The following is a 21,884-nucleotide window of genomic DNA, read 5'->3' as shown; positions in this document are numbered from 1 at the left end:
TGGTTCCTCTGGTCCACAAATGGGGAACCTGTGGTGCTCCTGAATTTGTGGTACTCTTTGTGCCAGTTGATGATCATTGTCTATGCTGGTTAAGGCTGATGGAAAGTAGAGCCCAAAAACAAATGGAGGGCATCCCCCATCCCTGCTCTAGACCAGCATTGTTTATCCAACTGGATAAGCAGCTGTCCAGGGATGAAGTAAGAGATCTCTCCTTACCCTGCTTATGTGGTGCTGAGCTGAAATGCCAGTGAGCCACAGTTCCTGCTGCTGGTGTGGTGTCAAAGCATCATAAGGAAGCTTAATCAGACTGAGGAAAGAAGTAGGAAGTCACCACAACCCCGTCTATTGAACCAGCCTGTACATCTTCACTTGTAGGGAGCAGAGTAGGTATTTCCTAATGCAAATAATCTAAAAATGTTGGCAAGAGAGGAATCTGATTTGTTTACGTAGGAGAATAGCAGTGGTTCCAGGGTATGTTTTTTATAAGATTTGGAAACCATTTCCTGCTGGTTTTATTGGTTTCTCGTAGGCAAATGTAATTGCGGTCAAAATGTACTGAATAATTAAATATTTCATTTTTATGGTGCTTCACTGCAGTTTAAAAAAGTAAATGCTAATTTCATGGTTTTGTGGTTTCAAGTGTCCTAAGCGGTTTCATTTAACTGATTTTCTTGCATGTATAAAAGCAAACATCAGATCATAAATAGTCTGCGCAAGCAAGGAACTGCAGTGGATTCTAGGCAGGTTAGATGCAGTGTCTTAAATACTATCTGCAACAAAGCACAGGTATTGAAAAATAATGCAACTGGAACGAAATAGGCTGAGAGAGAAAATAAGGCTCTGCTCTCTTGATTTGACCTCTGAGGAGAAAATGGCTCAGAATGGATTGGATGACATGTACAATACATTACTAATTAGGCAATTAGGATTGCTTTTAAGATGTGGAAATTGCAGTCAGGCTTCAGAGATATAGTGCTATAAATGCACATTTTAAATAACTCCCTGCATTTCAAGTTGTTAAAATTAAATCAACTGAGAAATGCTAACCAGGTGTGATTATGTTGCAGCCACACATAATGTGTGTGGGGTTTGGGGGTGCATGTGCATGTGGAGGAGGAATGATGAGCAGTCAGACAGTCTTATGCTCTCAGTTTGGAGGGGCAGCAATTGTGGTAAACAAAGACCAACTTTAAATTGCTGAATAAAAGCATCAATAAGAAAATTGACTAAAATCCTCTCACACTTCACTTCACCCAGTGGGTCTGTATGGTCATTGATGTATAGATGATGCTACAAAGCTGCATTGGACATAATGAAGTAAAAAGACATAACAAAGTAAAATGGGTTAGGGAATTCCATCAACAATGGTAATAATGCTTATCTCCCTCATTTGCTTCCTACCCTTGGCAGAAGCAGCTCAGGAGTACACACGATCATCTCATTTCATCCTCACATTCCTGTAAAACAGGCAGTGTCGCACACTATTTCCTGAGCTTTGTGGCTGAGTAGAGATTTGCACCTAGATCCCCTAGTTCAGATTTAGAGCTGTGCCTCTATTTTATTTTAAGCTGCTCCACAGTAAAAAATGTTATAGACGTTATTTACAATTTACCATGAATCAACCTTCTAATGTTTGTACTATTGCTTGAATTTACTGCAGTGTTTCTAATTGGTATCAATGTGCAATAAATTTATTTCTCCTAGTGCAAAATATGCTTAAAAGTTACCAAAGAAGCAGAACTGAATGCAAATTGTTTTTTCCCCCTCTAAAAGGCCAAGGGGCTAACTACAAATTTGTAAATTCCACAAGGGATTTTTCTGATATTCCAAATTGTGGAGATTTGAACATGAACAAAAGAGACAGAATTAGTGCTAGATATTTTTTTAGTGGGCATGTGCCTGATTTAGAAGTGATGAAACATTCAGAAATATTAAATGCTCTTGAATTGTTTAACACACAACAGGAACCAAACTAGCAATTTGTCTTTTATGTTAGAGATTATCTGTTCACTGACTAGAAGGGAACATTATTCACTTTTTATTAGTTTAAGAATGCCAAACTAAAAGAGATACACACACACATGCTTAATTCTTCCTGGCTTGTTAGACTTCGCTAAGTCATATGTACTATATAGCAAACGTGTATCAACTACCAGCAGCAATGCAGAGTAAATGTCATGAAAATACAAAGGTATTACTCCCAAAGGCAAAGCTACACAGAATTTATGGATTCCTTTGGGAGGACATTGGACTCAGTGGAGGGAAAAAAGTGACCACTGTCTAAAGGTGCCAAAAGAAAGCCCAGATATTAGGACTATACACGCCACTGTGGTGCAGAATAAGAAGCAGGACAAAGAATTGGTGAATTGTAAGAACTTACATTATTAGAAATTATCTAATGTCAGGACTTTAAAAAGCTAGGGTTGCTATATTATTTTTGTTGAGTTGTGGGTTGTTGTTTTTTGCAAAATCTCAAAAAATAAATAAATGAAGTTTTTAAGGAAAATCACCAACATGGGCTACCATATGCCCTAAATTACCACAGGACCGGGGTTAATGTGATGTATGAACTGAGCCATAGTTAGAACCAAACTTTGCTTAACGTGAACACCCAGCACACTGGTTTATGCTGCTCAAATGTTTACGCTTGGTTCTTCACCCACTGCTGCCGCACTGCTGGGAAACTAACCAGAGCTAACCAAACAAACCTTGAGCAGCAACCAATTTGCTCCTTTCTTGCTGCGTGTGGTTTGTCTACAGAGAAACAAGCCATAACCTCAGGTTGGGATGCCATGACAAGACACACTCTGGCTTGTTTTCTGGCAGTGCAGGGAGAATAAGAGCGGAGGATGAGTGCAGTGAAAACTCTTCAGCTATGGTTCTACACTGAAGAGTCCATTTTAACTATGGTTTAATGGGTTGTGAAAACCAGGCCATTGTACATACCCTATCCTCATTTTTCATAGGAGTTTCTTACATGTGTCTAAAGAACCTGTTCAAAAATGTGCTTTTGTGTGTAAGACAGAGAGAAAGGATTCCTTCAGAAACAAACAAACAAACAAACAAACAAAAACCAACAAAAAAAATGCAGCTATCCTTTGAATTTCACTCTTCTCTGAATAATGCAATATAGTTGTCCAGCCCAAAATGTGTACAAAAATGTGCAAATTTGGGGAAGGTGCAACTGTTAGTGAAAATAATGCAAAAATGCACTATATTAGGGTGAATTGCTTCCACAAAAATGTGTATAAGACAAATTTTCATTCAGAAATGTGTATTAGAAGAAATGCACAATAATTCACTTGCTAAGAAGCAAATTGTTGTTTGGATAAATTATAGAAGAGAACGACTCTCCTCCCTGGAAGAGAGGGGAGTGATTGTGGGCGGGAGCCCGAGCACCGCCCCTAGCAGGGGGCATAGCCCCCTGCCTCCACCTCACCTGGCTGGCGCCCACACCCCTCTGGAGGCATCCAACCAGGTGCCTTGGAGGGGGCGTGTTCAGCAGCCTTTTGCTGCGGTGCCAGCCTCTCCCCGGCCTCATTCTTCGCCGTCGCGAGTCACCCACCCTCCACTCCCTTAGAGTTAGGGCTTAGGTCATTGGCCTTGCTATGGACCTTAGGTTGGTCGCCCTGGTTGTCTAGGGGGCCTGGTAGGAGTTTTTCCATTTGGCATTAGGCTTTTTGGTTTTTTCGCCTACCTCGTAGCAATCGTCACAACTTTTGTGGTATTGGTGGGTAGGTTAGGCATTGGAATAATGTGTTCTGGTGTGTCGAAGGGCTAGGTGTGGCCATCGCCTATGCCTTCAATTTTTGGGGTATTCCGTTAAAGGAATCTGGCGGTTGTGTGTTCTGTCCGATGCCTGCTTGGCGGGAGGCCATAGCACGACCCTCGGTGACATCAGGGGGGAGCCTATAGTTGGATTAGCATCAACAGGCTCCACCTACTGGTGAATAAACCCACTTGTTTTTGAGATCCAATGCCTAAGCCAATACCTTTTCACTGCTGTAATCAATAAAGTTGTGGCCTTTCCATGCCCATTAACCTTATATCATGTGTCTTTGTGTATTCATTTCGCATCGCGGGGGTCGGGTCCTCGAACCACATGTAGATAATTTGAGACAAGGCAGAGGAAAATCTCTTTCTATGGAAAATGTTGCACAGCTATAAGTATACAGCCCTGAAAACCGTGCAGTTCAAAAGTGAGCACGATGGAGACAATAATTCATAATAAAAGGCAATATATCCGTGGAGGAGAGTCACTTTATTTTTATTTTATTTTTTATTACAGATGTGATGGCTGGATCGTGATTTTAATAATCATCCCAAGTGAATGAAGATATTATTATACAAGACTCTTGGTATGTATTTCACATTTTCTCTAGGGATTTCCCTTTTTAATTTGCAATTGTTATTACCAAGTATTTACACCCTCAAGAAAAGTACTTTGGAAAGTGGTCTCTTTTTCTCCTTCTAAGGGTGTCTATAAATCCTAGGTAATACATTTGCACTGGAGTACAGTAGCTTAGAACTTCTGGAAGTGGATCTAGGTTACCCAAAACAAGGGCCTATTGATGCAATCCCATGCCTACTTTCCTTTCCTCTTCCCCCCCGGGTAGTAATGATAGTGTGACATGACACAATCACATTGTGCAATTTCCCTGCCCACTATGGTAGCCAGTGATGTGGACCAGGGTCAAATAAAGGCATAACATGGTGTATTTTATCACTCCGGAAAGGGGAAGAGGAACTAGACAGGACATCTAGTTTAGTCCCATGCATGGAACAGCACTATATGAAAGATTATATAAAGCATTCTACAGACATTAAAAAAAATCTTGCAGAAACCCAATTGCATGAGGAAATTTACTAAAACTATGGTGTGTCTGAAACAAGAGAGCAGAATAATCTCAACCCCTTAAATCTTTTTCTTCCTAAATTTACATACCATTCAGTATCTACTGAACAGAGGACCAGCACTGTATACACCCCTCTGACATTTTATAAATACATAATGAAAGGAGAAAGTATCAGTAGCAATTTTGTTCTATTAGGAATTGGCCTGGAACAAGCAGAAACAGCCATCTAATTCTGCCATAAAGTGAATAATAACTTGAGCCACAAATGATCTGAAGGGATTCATATGCTGTTTCCTTATCTATCCCTCAAGACATTCTAGTCTCTGAATTTTTCGCATTTTCATTTTTTCCTTCCTATACACTAGTTACCTATAATAATTCGGTGTTGATGGATGCAAAAGAAAGAAACAACTGTGACAGGAAAATGTATTGCTTCTATTTGCAGTAAACGTCAGTGAACTTTTCCAACATTCTCTTGAGGGCAGTGAAAAGGAACTGCTATGTCACATTGTCTTTTATTTATGAAGAGAGGAGATCCTATAGTTAAGTGCCAAAAATGTAATAAATGGAGCAGGGACAAGGGAGACACACACCCCTCCAAAAACTAGATAGACTTGCCCCCTGCCATATGTTGCTGTCTGCCCTTGATTGTATGCTTGGCAATACTGATGGCAAGATCAATGCTGACCTATCAGCTCTCCTCTATCTGGGGAGCACAGTTACCCCAGTCTTGCCCTGTGAAGTGGGGCCATCAGTGGGAAACCACTGTTCCTTGTCCTCCTTACTCAGAGGAGGCTTCTGTGGTGTTTGTGCCTGGTCCAGCCATGAGGAAAGTAGCAGTTGACCAATATCAGGTCACGTTAGAAAAGGCCTAGAGCTACACTTTACAATTTATTTTGGTAGAAGCTAGCATTTTTAGTGTACCTGCCCCCCCTCCTTAATACACTTAAATTGTGACACCCTCTTTGCTTAGTATTCGGTTCCTTCACATGTATGACCCAATTCAAACAAGATTAGACAGGGAACTGTATGACAACACAACACTATATAACCAATCTAATGGGCTACTTGAAGGTATTACTGAGGACAATGTAAATGAATAAACATTTCTTGAAATAGTGCTGAAAAATTACCCAAAAGGGGGAAATATTTTTTCAGATTACTGAAAATCTTTGTCCCCCCAACAAAAATGGTGGGTGGGGGGGGAAAGCAAGTGTCTATTCAGGTTTTTAAAAAAGCCTTTGGATTATTTGTGTGTGCTTTACAAAATTGATATTCATGGTGTCAGAACATGGTGAGATCTTGAGGCTCTGGTGTCAGATTGACTGCCTTTTGCTCATTCTGAGCTTACACCTCTGCTTAACAAAATGTGAAAGCAACAATATGCATGTGCTTTGTGAATATTTGATAGAACTGTTAAGTACCTTCGTTTCCATTAAGAAATTTTCAAAACGCAACATCCACAGGATGTAATTGAGAGCGGAAGGAATTAGCAGAGTGTCCTAAGGCACTTACCTGGCCGATGTGCCTTTGGAACAGCCATGTTCGTCACGCGTCCTGCATCCTGAGGTTTGGGAGGCGATGCAGTAAACCTGCAAATCCCCGATTCGGATGGGGTGCTTGAGGTCAGGCTGTCTGTATATTCATTAGTCCCTGCCGTAAGCTGCTCTGATGATGTGTCTGATATGAAGCATTCCGTGATGGTAAACTTGGCATGTCGCAGCTGCTCTTCCATCTTGGCGTGTTCATATGCTCTTGCCAGCTCTTCATAGGTGGAGGAGGCACTTTCTGTGGAGACCATGCTGCTCCTTGCTCGGTCTAAACACCAGAAGGCGAAAGAAAGAAAGAAAGAACAGGCAATCACTTCAGCATGGGTTTTTAACCCACCAAAGTCCACTATTTAGCTCTTGCACACTAGTCAGCTTGGGCAATAAGAGCATTCTGGTATAGCAAGGCTATGCTTTCCTGGCAGTTTTCTGGACTTGCATCACAAAAATCTTATTTGTGGAGGGGAAAAAAGAGGGTATTCAGCAGTGAAAGAGCTGTAAATATTTTTGTTTCCATTAGCACCTTTTTCTCTTTATGATTCCAGATTTAGTGTTTGCAAATACGAGACAGAAGGGATAATTGCAGCCCACAGAGAACAGTACTTGTTGTGCTCATTTTCTCACACACATTTCATGTAATGAAGCTCCTGTGGTGAATTGTTATTGTTGCACATCACCCCAGTCTCAGAGAGGTGCAAGATTCCAGGGTTTCCAGGCACATACCCAGGGTTTGTGTTTCCTTTTAGAAATGAGGCCAGTGGAGAATGTTGCCTCCTTATAATATATAGTTTATTCACACATATATACAACCTGAGCCTACAATGTTTCTCAAACAGCCTTGGATTCAAACAGACATGAATATACATATATCTACAACCTGAGCCTACAATGTTTCTCAAACAGCCTTGGATTCAAACAGACATGAAACACTGCTGTCAAACATTGCTCTCCGTCTCTCCGACTCTCTAAACTCAGGCTTCTTCCTTCTAACTAACAGCACGCTGGGTTGGGCCCCCACCCATTTGCCACTTCTCACAGAGCCCCTTACCTTTGTTTCCCTTAATGGCCCATCACCCAGGCTATCACCTCAACACAGAAAGCTAGCCTGGCTTATAATTTAACACTTGCTGGATCCAGGAGTTAGAAGGATCTTGCATATAGCCTCCCCCCCCCCAAAAAAAACCCTTCATAACATTTTTATAGTGAGACAACACAGACACAGGCCTGCAGGTTTCCTGCTTCTGTTCTGTTATCTTGTTGTTATTTACATAGGAAGTTGCTTTACACCAGGTCAGGCCATCAAGCTCAGTACAATCATACCTCGGGTTACAGCCGCTTCAGGTTGCATTTTTTTGGGTTGTGGACTGCCGAAACCTGGAAGTACTGGAACAGGTTACTTCTGGGTTTCGGCAGTCACACATGCACAGAAGCACTAAATTGTGCTTTGCGCATGCACAAAAGCGCCAAATTGCAACCGCGCATGCGTAAACACGTAGGTGTGGGTTGTGAACTCTGTGGGTTGCAAACATGCATCCCGCACAGATCACGTTCGCAACCCAAGCATCCACTGTATTGTCTACACTGACAGTAGCTATCCAGACTGAGATCTCTTCCTGCGCTACCTGGAGATGCCAGGGAATGAACCCAGGGCCATCGGCATGCAAAGCAGATGCTTTAACCCATTAAGCTATGGCCCTTCCAAGTCAATCTGCCCATTCCACAGAACGTATCCCATAAACAGGTATATTGGTCACCATTAACCTACCTGGAACCTGCTGTTGATCTGAGCCTACCAAGTCAATAGCAGCATAACTACAAATGTGAATGTGTAAAAAAGGGTTTCGGAATTCAGGCACCACTATCATTAACATTAATGGGAGTTGTGCAGCTGTTTCCTCCTGTTAACAGTGCATTATTCGAAAAATAAATTTAGTTGACGCAAATGAAATTATATGCACAAAATGTATCCTCATCTCACCTCCCACAGTACTTCTTAAATTATCTCATTTCAGGTACTTTCTCATACAAAGCATACTGAGATGAGAGCTTATCCTCTTACACTTAGTGGATGGTTCAGGAATTTTAGATAGGAGGAAAATGTTTGGGTGGGGGATAGGAGTCTCCTAACAGCTATCAGCAGCCCTAACAAACTACAGTTTCCAGGATTCTTTGGGGGGAAGCCATGGCTGTTTCAGGTGTTACAATGCTGCTTAAATGCATAGTGCAGCTGGAGCTGGACTTATCACATCGTGGCAATAAATGCAGGAAACCCTGTAGCAGGAAAGGAAAGGCCTTGGTGGTCCATCCTTGGTGTGTCCTCATATAACAAGGAAATGGTGAATATCATAATGATCTAGCATTTTTCTAGTATAGTAATCACACTAAAATTCATTGCAACAGCATTGTTTCATCTGGTAAGGTAAAGGTAAAGGGACCCCTGACCATTAGGTCCAGTCGTGACCGACTCTGGGGTTGCGGCGCTCATCTCGCTTTATTGGCCAAGGGAGCTGGCGTACAGCTTCCAGGTCATGTGGCCAGCATGACTAAGCCACTTCTGGCAAATCAGAGCAGCGCATGGAAACGCCGTTTACCTTCCCGCCGGAGCAGTACCTATTTATCTACTTGCACTTTGATGTGCTTTCGGACTACTAGGTTGGCAGGAGCTGGGGCCGAGCAACGGGAGCTCACCCCGTTGCGGGGATTCAAACTGCCGACCTTCTGATCGGCAAGTCCTAGGCTCTGTGGTTTAACCCACAGCGCCACCCACGTCCCATTTCATCTGGTAGGAAGGAGCAAAATTTCTGTAGAATGTGGCTTTCCTAATAGAACCAAGGTTAGTATTGAAGAAATCGTATTTAAAAGCTCACATTCTGAAGCCTATTATCATGATTGTTCTGTAATGATGAAATGCCTTAATAGAACTTTTAGATTGTCTCCCTCTTTGGCCCCAGGTGAGATTGTCTGGCTTGTCCATACCCACTATCTAGCCCATAAAATAATAAGACTTGTTAGTGAAATGTTTTGAAAGCATAGCTGGATACCTACTGGCGTGGACCTTTCATACCTCCCAGCTATTGATGTCTGGACAGAGCTTCTTAATTGGCTTCGGATGGCTGTTTTGATTGACATTTGGTACTGTCACTTCAAGCAAGGGTTCATTATTGCTTACCTCCCTGGTTCTCTTACTGCCAGGTGGCCCAGGAAGGCAAGTCTGAGAGTTACTGTAGAGCTCGCTAGCTCATTTTTTCATTCATGTTGAACAACTTTCACAAATCATTTTAGTTCTACATCCTCCCAGAAGGATGGTTTCCCCCACCCCCACAAAATTTGTTCCAAAGTATATTGCTGCCATTAGTTCTCCATGAAAATTTGCTAGAGTTATATAGACACGTATCATACTGAATTGTGCTCAATATATTCAATTCTGCAGAGAAATTTTTGCATGTTATTTTCATAATATATGCACTGTAATGCACACTTTAGTATATACAATTTTGTACAAATTGCTTCGCTGGAAATTCAGGGAAGTGCGCATTTCAAATCATGGCTGGACTACAGTTTGTCTATTATTTCAGTAAATGTGAATTAGGTAGGTTCACCTTTAAATGTTAATTGGATTGAATTTCTCCCCCATACTTATAGAATATAGCCTTCTGGCTAGAAAACTTTGAGTATTTGAAGAGATACCCATCACATCTTGGAGAAGGTGATACCCCTCCAACTTAAAGAAGAGGGCAGAAAGAGAGAGAACCCCCTTCAGCCATTTCCATTTTGATGAGTTTCTAGCTGGAGTTAATTACAGCTGGGGGAGTAGGGCTCAAAAGCCTTTTGGACCTGCTAACTATTGAAAGAACTTTTGTTTGTGCTCCATTCTGTATTTTCATGAACAACAAATATTACAAATGACAACGTAAGTCCCCAGTGTCCCTTCTTTCAAAGGGGAGAATTCAACAATAGAGTGGTACCTCAGGTTAAGAACTTAACTCGTTCTGGAGGTCCGTTCTTAACCTGAAACTGTTCTTAACCTGAAGCACCACTTTAGCTAATGGGGCCTCCTGCTGCTGCTGCGCCGCCGGAGCACAATTTCTGTTCTCATCCTGAAACAAAGTTCTTAACCCGAGGTACTATTTCTGGGTTAGCGGAGTCTGTAACCTGAAGCGTATGTAACCCAAGGTACCACTGTACAGTATTAGTATATGCACTTTTGGGTGAGGGTGTGGTCAGATTTTTTAGTTACAAAAATTCAACCTGGTAACAGTGAGAGCAAGTCTCAGGGCTCATGATCTTCCATGTCTCTCAGACCACAAGAAGAACATAAGGTTCAATCATGCTGTATTCTTTGGGTCTCCACAATGCTGTCCTACTGCAGTCCTGAGGAAAATCCCTCCTCTGTTTGCTTTAGGGCAGTGATTGCCAAACTTGTCGCTCCTAATGTTTTGGGACTACCATTCCCATCATCCCTGACCACTGGTCCTGTTAGCTAGGGCTGATGGGAGTTGTAGTCCCAAAACAACTGGAGCGCCATCACTGCTTTAGGGGAAAGCCCCCCACTGGTACTAATGGGAATTTCCTCCCAAAGCCAACAGCAACTTCAGAAGATAACATTTCCTTAGGTCCTCAGCACAAGAGAAAATTTAACCACCACCGCCAATCTTCTGCTATCCCGCTAAATACAAGCCCTCTCCAACTTCTGCCTGCTGCTATTAACATGTGGAAACAGCTCTAAGGGTTAAATGTAAAGATGCATTTATTGTCGTATCTGGTTGGGTGCTCAGCTAAAATCAAACTCACCAAATGCCCTGTTCTGATTATAATGTTGTCTTGAATCTGAATTCTAGGAACAAAGATTATACCTGTATCTTGTGATGGGCTGACACTGTAGCTGTCACTTTCTTTATCCACTGACCCTGCTGCCCTGGGTGTTGGTAGCCTCCAGTCTGTTGTTAAGGTGTGGGCTGATATTGTGGGATGAGGTCTGTTGAGAGTCCATTGGCTGGCATATCTGTTGCGAGCTGTGGGCCCAGCTTTTGCATTCCTCCTTGTTGTAGGATCTGCAGTGAAAACACAGATGTAATGTTGGTGCTGAATACTTGATTAGTCAAGAAAAGCCGAGCGACTGGCTGAATAGAATTACTGCTGAGTGATGGATCCTCAGGATGGAAATGAGTATCAGTGGGGCCTATCTGTAGGCATATACATTTATTATCAATTTCTATCAGCATCTATGATGTATAAGTTTCAAAGATATTCTAAAGGTTTATTATTGCAAGTATGGCAAACCTTTGACCCTTCAGATTGTGCTGAACTACAAATCCCATCAGCCCCAGCAAGCATGGCTGATGGTCAGGGGTGAAGGAAATTGTAGTTTATCAATATGTGGAAGGTCAAAAGTTTCCTGCACCTGCATTATTGGTTCATTTTTCTTTGACAAAGCTTGATTTCCAGGCAAGTGATCATTTTTTGTATCATGTGGACTAAATTCTGTTTGAGGATTTTAAAAAAAAGCATTATCTAGAAATCAATAATTAAAGAATTGTGTCCAATGTCTAATACCCATTTACTCTTTTATTTTATTTTATTAAGAATGGGTGGTTATGGATTTTGTGGAAATAGTATTAGGACATTAAAGCAGAGGGAAAAGATTTTCCTTTTGAAGCATCTGAGAGGGTTTTCATAGAATCATAGAGTTGGTGTTACTAAGACTGGGATATAACAGTATTAAAAATATAAATTCAAGCTTATTAAATAGGTATTTGATTGGGCTCTTTTTATTATTATTAAAATAGAAAAGCCGCTCCTTTTACATTGCTTTGAAACTATTTAAAAAGGAGTGAGTTAAGGATAAGTAGTCATAGAAGGATTATTCATGATTCATCCCTTCTCATTGACAGATTGGCAGGTTTCTTACTTACAAAGCCATTTAAAAATGCAAACTGTCCATATGTTGTTCACTGTTTGAGATTAGGCTAATAACCAGCACACACACGCATAAAAAGGGGACAATCAGCAATAAAAATGGTGTCCCATCTTTTCTGTGGAGCAAAGACAATAGCTAGATGAATAGCTCAGCAAAACAAAACCAGCTCAATTTAATGGAATGCCACAGCTTTATATATTGATTATGCAATGCATTTTGTAAACTTCATATAATCAGTGCCAAAATGTTAGGAAACATTCCACGCATTAGCAAACTATACTGGATTCTTGTCAAAATGAAAAACTTCAGAATGATGTATCTGCTTACTCAGTATCTCTTCTGTGCAATGGGTTTTGTAAATCACACATAATCAAAGCCAGACTGTTGGGAAATATTCCAAACGTTGGAAAACTTATTGGATTTTTTCTAAATTTAAAAAGATTTGACTATCATACTTGCTTGCTGATCAGTATTTTACATTGCAACCTCACAGTACAGTGGTGCCCCGCAAGACGAATGCCTCGCAAGACGGAAAACCCGCTAGACGAAAGGGTTTTCCGTTTTTGAGCTGCTTCGCAAGACGATTTTCCCTATGGGCTTGCTTTGCAAGACGAAAACGTCTTGCGAGTGTTCTGATTTTTTTTTGCTCCCCCCCTTTTTCTAAGCCTCTAAGCCGCTAATAGCCTTTTAGCCTCTAATCCGCTAAGCCTTTAATAGCCGCTAAGCCTTTAATAGCCGCTAAGCCTTTAATAGCCGCTAAACCGCTAATAGCGCTAATCCGCTAATCCGCTAATAGGGTTGCTTCGCAAGACGAAAAAACCGCTAGACGAAGAGACTCGCGGAACGGATTAATTTCGTCTTGTGAGGCACCACTGTAAAAGAAAACTTACAAGAACCAGTGCGGAAGACAGCGGATCAATTTCTATTGGTAGGGAAAGGAAGCAGCAGCAACACATAACTCAGGTGTTATATTTTCTCTAGAATGCAAGGACCTCTGCAGATGGGCCCAAAATATACTCATTATTCAAAGCAATGAAAAAGTGCTAACTCTGATCCAGCACCAGTGTGGCTGCATCCCACCCCACATTATGTACTGGGGTGGGGGGCAGGGTGTGGAGAAATAACCCTGCTGTCAAACATTATCTTCTTCCCCCCATATTTTAAGGTATATGCCAAGACATGGAAAAGAGGAGCACACAGCCTCCAAAGAAATGGAAGGGAGAAGCAGAAGCAGCTTGCCGGGTGGAGTGGAGCTTCCTGGCAGATGAGTCACTGTCACATACCAGGAAGGCGAGAGGAAGCAGAAAGGGCAGGGCAAAGTATAGCGCCCCCTTTCTGCTGCCTCGCCCTGTACCCTCCTGGTAAGCAACAGACTTTGCAGCATATTTGTTTATTTTTTATATTAGAACCACAAAACAAAGTGTCCTTAATACTTACTTGTTCCTGGCCGGGCGTCAGAAACGTCTACCAGTGGTCCAGTGGCTTGTGAGACAGACTGGTAATGCACTGTGTGTGTAACAGTCAACGACTTCTGTTTCGATGTCTCCCCAAAATCAGCATCAGTTAACAAGACTGTAGATCGATCATCTGCGAGAAAGGCAATGACAGAGCAGAATATCTTAATGGTGTCCCACTTTTGGCTGATTTTCTAAGAATGAATGAATGAATATCACTTCTATAGTCTTCACTACATCTTAGAACCTAATAACCTGGCAAATGAATTTTGTCTCGCCTTGCTTTTGCCCAGAGCTAATTAACAAGGGAAGAGATTTTTTTTTCAGGTGAGAAACTTCTTTTTCACCATAGTAAGGACTAACATGGAAAGAACTGTTTACTTTCAGTATGACTCCTCCACCCCCAGATATATGAATAATGGCAAAAAGGCAAGATGTAAAAGTGATGCTGCTGTGATTATAGAAATCACAGAAAAGTGCACTACTTCTGCATGCCATATGCTTCTTCATGCACTGGCAGCTCCACAGTACATAATGGTATGCGCATGGAAGAGAAATTATTGCCCCAAATGGCTCTGTAAACTTCCCCTTTCCCCACACAGTCCTGCAGTACCCTATTTTAATAGTATCAATATCAACTTACCGTATTTTTCGCTCTATAGGACGCACTTTTTCCCCTTCAAAAATGAAGGGGAAATGTGTGTGCGTCCTATGGAGCGAAGACGCCATAGCCCCGCGACCCTCTCCCGGCTGGAGAGGTGACGCGCGGCTATGGCAGGAACCTCTACAGCCCAGTGTCATCTCTCCAGCCGGGAAAGCGCGCGGGGGTAAAGCAGCCCCCCGTGACCTTCTCCCGGCTGGAGAGGTGAGGCGCGGCTATGGCAGGAGCCTCTACAGCCCCGCGTCACCTCTCCAGCCGGGAGAGCGCGCACGGGGCTAAAGCAGCCCCCCGCGACCCTCTCCCGGCTGGAGAGGTGACGCACGGCTATGGTAGGAGCCTCTCCGCTGTGCCTTTCCGCTGCTCCCTGACCTGCTCTTTGGGGCTGGTGGTGGGCACACCGACCCCTCTCGCTCTCCAGGCTTCCAAGGTAGCCGCCTGAACGCACCTTAAACGGCACCTTGTTTTAGAGCGGGAAAACAAGAGGGGGAAAGTTCTCCCCCTCTCTGTGCAGCGCCTCCTGCCGCTTCACTGAAGGGGCGCTGGGCAGAGAGGGGGAGAATTTTTTTTTCTTGTTCTCCCCCCTCTAAAACAAAGTGCGTCCTATTGTCCGGTGCGTCCTATGGTGCGAAAAATACGGTACCCCCTCCCCCTCAAGTATATTATCTCTTTATGAGAGAACACATCAACAAATACCATTTCCTTCTGACTCGAGTTGATAGCTTTCCTTTTCCTTTTAAGCTATAATTAGATACGGGGTGTTATGAGTTAAGAAAAATAAGCAGTTTAGTAGGCAGCAGAAAACATAAAAAGATGACAATGGGTCTGTTCCAACCCTACAGGAGTTAATGGTGAACCACCCACTGCCACTGAAGCTTGTAAAAACAATTTATTTCTATGCATCGTACTATCAGGATTGACACATTTAGCTTCCACCTACATTGCTGCAGTCACTACTGGATATTCTTAATAGCAGTAAGAACTACAGGGAATGCAAACACTGAAGTACCATATGACTTTTAAATATATTTCCAGACAGGCTGCCAACGGTGGGACAATCAAGTATTTCCTAAACATTTCCTCCCCCCACCCCCCGGATAAGAAACCATTAACATGAAGAACCATGCATAATAATACTAAATATACATTTTGCCCAAAAAAGGTCTTAAGTAGGATGAACACGATTCTCCACCCCTGGCAAAAAGAGCTGCCTCTTTTCAAGTTGGCAATAAAACCTCTGGGCAATGAGCCATGTGGAAGCTCACCAAAGGTCTGGATCACAGCTCACCACTTTGTGTTAGACACAGCCTGTTACAGAAGCAACGATCAGGTTGCATCTGCAGCAGCCACACATTTAAAACATGCCCCCACCAAAGTATCATGGGAACTGTAGTTTGCTAAGGATGCTGGGAACTGTAGCTCTGGGAGAGATAAAAGGAGTATATGCAACCTGCATCTGCACTACAAACTCTGCTGCCCATGGACTGCAACACAAGGGTAAATCCCCCCCCAGTGTGATAAAGCTTGGCAGCAGAGAAGCAAAATTAGGAAAATAAACAAAGTAGAACCCAAATGCAGGATTAGCCATTTTTAAAGCAAGCACTGCCATCACTGCACTTTTTCAAGAGTTGGATCATTAGGAGTTCTGTGTTCCCACTGGATGCCCCGGCTTAGCAATTCTGAAAATCTGGGTTCACAAGGTGAGCCACCAGTGTTCAACTTTAGAAATCCTAAACCAAGGAATGATTTGTGTAGGGATTTTATGACAGCAAGGTCAAGTGCATAAAATGTATTAAGGGGATGAGTCTATACTTACCCAGAGGCCTGCCGAAGGCCACAGGAAGAGATGCCTGACCAGCACACACACACACAGAGAGAGAGATGTCTACTAGTGGGTTAAGAGCTATGTACCTAGAGGTCCCCCAGAATGCAGGTGGAAACAGTGGTGGCTGGTGCCCATTGGGAATAATAGGGTGGAAAGCATGGAGGCTGACAGAAGGTGGAGCCAGAACTGATGACAGGCAGAGTCAACTAATTCTAGTTTTTCCCTCTTCCTCTATCCTACAGAAATCTACACAAAGGCATCACTAATAGACCGAGAAGGAAGCTGACAGTCAGTGCCACCCCGCTACGCTGATTGTACCGTAAGTTAGAAGGCAATCAGGTGGGGACTGACTGTTGTTGATGGGGCAGTGCCCCATTTGCCCTAATGGACCAACTTCTATGGGATGGAAAGCTCTACTGGCACAGAAGCACAGAAGTATTCAAACTGTAGCAGGGGCGGGGGGGACGGGACACACACACATGTAAATTGACCCAACCTTTTCCTTTCTATGGGCTGAATTCAATGATTTTCTAGGGGAAATCAGGTCTTATGCTGCACAATAGGGCTCTTTGTCCCCTCGCCTCCCCTCATTGTCCCCCAAATTGGCTCAGGGTGGGCTTTGGGGGAATCCCCAGAACAGTGAGCTCACAGAATGAGCTGCTTGGTGCTATGTTGAATTCCTCCCTCCATGTGTATCAAAACCATCCCAGCCACCTTCTTTGCAATTTTCTTCTTGAACTACAGAGCTTGGTCTCACCGAAAACTTTTTCATTTCACATGCAGCACTGAGTCAGAACTTTTATCATCAAAACAAAAACAAAACTGTAAGAAAAAGTATTTGGAGGGGCTGTTTTCTATTCCTTAAACGTAGCTTTTTGTAATACCTTAAGAGAAACAACACAGAGCTAGTGAGATCCTCTTGTTGTACAAAGGCACCTCATGAGCTTATTGCTGGCTTACCAATGGTTTCCATTGTATCCCTCTCTTCAATCAGAAGCTGAGCTCTGGGAATATCTATGTGCATTCTGAGGGTCTGCTGTTGCTTATTAAGTGTATCCGATGTCCTTGTGTTTTTACTAGAAATCAGAACAACAACAAACCAAACAAGAAAAAGAGGGGGAACAGGCATTAAAGTCGAATGAAGAAATTATTTTATTAGTTTAAAAGCAAAATAAATACTTTAGTCTCCTATCGCTATCAGTGGGGTGTTCAAATAAATGCTTTTCATTAGTTCTCCCATGTGTACATACAATATATTAGTCTAATGCTGAAGCTTAGAAAAACAGGAGCAATGGGAGAAAATAAGCCTTTCCCCTTGAGATTCTTTTGAAAAATACAATCATAAGCTCTTATTTCTCCCTTCCTTCCATTTCTTAAAGACAAGCCTAAAAACCCCTTTGTTCAATCAGAGGAAAGGTGGGTTTTATGGCACTGTATTCTTATCATATATTGGCATTGACAAATACTAATCAACAGAGAAACTGGACATTTAAGAAGTGGTTATTTATTTACACTTTTATATGGATTGCAGTAATTGCTTCTGGTTCGCTATTTCCCTTCAACACACTTTGCTTTTTGTTCTGTTGACACTGCAATAATAAAATTTTAAGAAAGCAATCCAACCACTGTTCCTCTACTAATTCCCAGCATTGGGGGACAGAGATAAGAAACAATTAGTATATTATCACCAAAGCTATTATATTCTCATTTTAAAATGTGTGCACTAGAAAATTAGCCTTGGAATGAGTTATGAAGCTAAGAATTTTACACACACACCCCTCTATATCAGAGGTGCAAAGTAACCAACAGAATTGCTTTAGATCTGTAGCACTTGGAAGCAGTCTGATCTGTACCCTCAATGAACAAAAAAAGATAGGGTACTGTTATTATTTGTTGAGAAAAAAGAACTGGAAAAAGTAGGCCACCCCAATAGTCTAGCTCTGCTGCTTATGCGCTGCTCTCACAGCCAGAACTCTGAGAATGACAACCCACATAATAAAGAAAAGCAACTGTGCTAATTTGCTTCAACATCCCAGTGCTGCTTGAAACTATTGTCTTTTTCTATTGATGTGAGTTCATCTATCAGTCTTGACTCTCCCTTGTGTGCTGCATGCCTTTTTCTCTTGGAAAAAAATAAATGAATAGAGCACCACATGACAGTTTATCTATTTGCCCATTCTTTGTCTTACTACAGGGGTAAGGAAACCCTTCTCAGCCCAAGAGCAGGATCAAGAACTGGCCCACCCTCCCATGGGCCATTTTTGATAGGCGGGAGAGACTGCCAATTTTTCAATCACCTGACAACAGGTGACAACTTCAAAGAGGTTTGCTGTCAGTATCCATTAGCTGACTGGTGCTGACAGACCTTTTGAAGTCCGTTTTCAGGTGCAGTCTAGATCCAAACCACTGCAAAGGAAAAAATGTTCATTTGCAGGCACAGTTTGAGTCCAAGCCATGTCTGCAAATGGACAACTTCAAAGGGTCTCACCATCAGCAACAGTCAGTTGATTGGCACCGATAGTGAGCTCCTTGGTAAATGGATTGTCAGAGCCAATCAGCTGATTGGTGCTGACAGCATGCATTCAAAGAGGTGCAGCTCTCGGTGAACCCTGCTTGCCAAGGAAGGATCAGGAGTGCTCTTTAAGCTCCTGCTTGTCCCTTTGCAGCTGTGTCTTTATCTGTCCCATATGCAAGGCTCCATATGATGTCAAGTGTGAGCCTAGTGGGCATGCTTTGGGGGGAAAGGCTTTACAGGAACCTTGTCTGGCCTAATTAGCCCGGAGGCTGCCCACTGATGTCTTATTAAAAACAACAACAAAGAGAAATATTTAAAAAGATTTGCAAACCTGTTAGATGGATTTCAGGGGAAGAGGGGTATATGTAAGATGTCACAGGCTTTAGGCAATCAGCACTGTTCCTAATATAGCTGGCTTCTAGTGCAAATATGCAGAACTATTCCTTCCTGTCCTACGTTGTGGAATGCCCTCTCATCTGAGATGCACTTTCACTGACCTTGATTTTTATTTGTTTTCTATGATTGGATTAGTGATGGTAACAATTATGTTGCTTTATTTATTGGATTAAACTGCATGAAATCCATCCTGGAATTGCTTGGAGAAGAGCAGACTATAAATACATATATCAAACAAAGAAAGAAACACCATACATGGTACTTTGAATCCATGCTCTTCAGCAGAAATAACTAACCACATATCTACTCCAGCACCACACAGACTATAACTTGGAAATCTATGTTGAAAATTCCTTAGAATATTTAAATGGGATGCTTCCTTAACACATGCTATGCATTTTGGAAAGGTCCCAGTCCTGATCTCAGGTTGATACTCCTGTATCACAACCAAATTGACAAATTGTACACATTGTTCTTACCTCATAAGCATTTCAGCCAGACTCTTTGCATCTAGGGAAAAATGGGAAAACTATTAACACTGCATAAATAGCTCATTAGTACTGCATGTTTGCTCAATTAATCCATTTTTAAGCATTGCTGTCTATTTAAAATTATTTTTCATGGTGATGGGGGACTGGATGTGGAAGAAGAAACGGAAAAGTAATCCAGTTAAAATGGTAATACTGTTGGTTGATCAAGAGTTTCAATATACAGCCTTGATTGGATGGGGTTGCACTTCCCCTGAAGTCAAAGGTTTTCAGTTTGGGTCTGCAGCTCACTCTTTCATTTCTTCTGGATAACCACATGGTCACATGATTACCAGCTTCAGCTGGATGTCATGCCCTTTTCTGGCAAAGACTGACTTGGCCACGCCCACTCAATGCTTTAGAACCTCTAGATTCTATTGTAATATGCTTTATGTGGAGCTGGCCTGGAAAACCATATGGAGCCTTCAAATAGTAAAAAAAACGCATCAGTGTTTTTGTCTGGGGCCAACCAGACAAAGTGTATTATTCTAGTTTTCTGTATGGTTTATGTTGGTTATCTATTAATTTCCAGACTCAATTGAAGGTACTGGTTCTTACCTTAAAGCAGGGGTGGGAAACCTGCAGTCCTCCAGTTGCTCTTGGACTCCAACTCCCATCTTCTCTAGCCAGCATGACCAATGGTTGCAGTCAAAGACATCAGGAGGACCACAAACCCCCCACCTCTGCCTAAAAGTCCTCAACAATTTGGGGGCTGAGTACTTTATGAACCACCTTCTCCCATGAACTCTGACCAATTTCTTAGGTCCCTCTCCAAATTCCTTTCTCCTGACGGATGAATACATAGATTGGGGTCTTTTCAGTTCTGGAGCTTATATTATTATGCTTAAGTATTATTGTTACTACTACCAACACCACTACTACTTGCCAAGGAATATTTTTAATAAAGAGAAACAGGAAATGATTTGGAACAAATAAATAATGAGTGCATATTAGAAAATATATAATGCAACTTATTCAGAATTTGCGATCAATTTTATAGCAACATAGTAGCATGCTTGTGACAAAAAAATCTGATATGAAAACAAACAATATATATCCTGAAAATGGCTACTGTCACACATCAGTTGCTGAATTTGCTTCATCTTTCTACTAATATATCATGTTTGTAAAAATTAGATACTTTCTGAAGCATGCAGCATGCAATTTATCTGAATCCCCCCATCCCCGTATTTGAAAACTTTCTGTTCCTTAACCATTTCCTCCTGGGATTACTTCCTGCTTTATGAATCCATATCAAACACTTCTGATATCCTTAACAAGTTAGCCAATGAGAGATGTCAGTGTCCCCCAAAAAACAAAAACAAAAACCATTGTCCAAATTAATGTAACAGCAGCATAAAGGTGGTTGTTTCAACATCACTGCCTTTGTTGTCTTTGAAACTGAAGAATCAGGAATAACAACAGTTGGAGACAGAGTGGGAATTATGTACAACTGCATTATTGATAGGTAGTACCTCATTCTTATGACTAAAACAAACAAACAAGATCTCCAATAGTAAAATAACTGATATTGCAAAGAAAACAAAATTCACCAATCTCTAAGCTTCAAAAAATACCTGCCCATTATTTTTCTCTTTGTAAACATAAAGGACATACTGCTGTGCGCTCTAGGCTCTCTTTTGCGGATCATTGTGCTGAAACATGCAGATGTTTAGGGCAGAGTTGGCAGGGCACACAACTTAAAGGGCATGGGTACACAGCACAGTCCCAGTCACACATTCAGAAAAGTGTGAGCGCGTCAACTGAAAAGGGATTTGGGGTTACAAGACAAGGAGAGTTCAATCTCCATTGAAACAAGTATGTACCGCAGTGCAGCAAATCAATGTGTTGATGCTTATTTTAACCAAGTAAACTGGGTGCTTCTTACATTACAGAAATGGTCTGAATGTTGCTCTGCATGACTACTCAAGTGGTGGCCAACCTGTGGCCATTCAGAAGTTGTTGGACTCCATTTCTCACCAGCCCCAGCTAGCATGGCCAAGAATCAGTGATGTTGGGATCTGGAGTCCTAGAGCAGCTGGAGGACCACAGGCTAGCCATCCCTGTTCTGTCTCGCTACCCTGACAAAACTGGGGGCTCACACCATATGGCAAATATTCACATTGTATGCTTCACTGAAATGCAATATTCTTCTCAATAAGGTTACCATAGTGCAGTTAGATGAAGCT

The 21,884-nt window shown here is 42.0% G+C and overlaps 1 protein-coding gene across 1 annotated transcript in view; it reads right to left on the bottom strand.

The window, feature by feature from the left end:
- DSCAM (DS cell adhesion molecule) overlaps nt 1-21,884 on the bottom strand; it is a 322,782-nt gene that overhangs the window by 23,597 nt on the left and 277,301 nt on the right. The window contains exons 28-32 of the mRNA XM_083500497.1: nt 19,648-19,678; nt 17,218-17,333; nt 13,758-13,907; nt 11,257-11,454; nt 6,372-6,674 (exon numbers count right to left, since the gene is read on the bottom strand). Of these exons, the coding sequence (XP_083356623.1) occupies nt 6,372-6,674; nt 11,257-11,454; nt 13,758-13,907; nt 17,218-17,333; nt 19,648-19,678 (798 nt within the window). The remainder of the gene's footprint in view (nt 1-6,371; nt 6,675-11,256; nt 11,455-13,757; nt 13,908-17,217; nt 17,334-19,647; nt 19,679-21,884) is intronic.

This window comes from Podarcis liolepis (genome assembly GCF_965112155.1).
Source record: "Podarcis liolepis genome assembly, chromosome: 4".
In the NCBI taxonomy this organism is placed as follows: Eukaryota; Metazoa; Chordata; class Lepidosauria; order Squamata; family Lacertidae; genus Podarcis; species Podarcis liolepis.
This window is presented reverse-complemented; position numbering and strand designations above follow the sequence as displayed.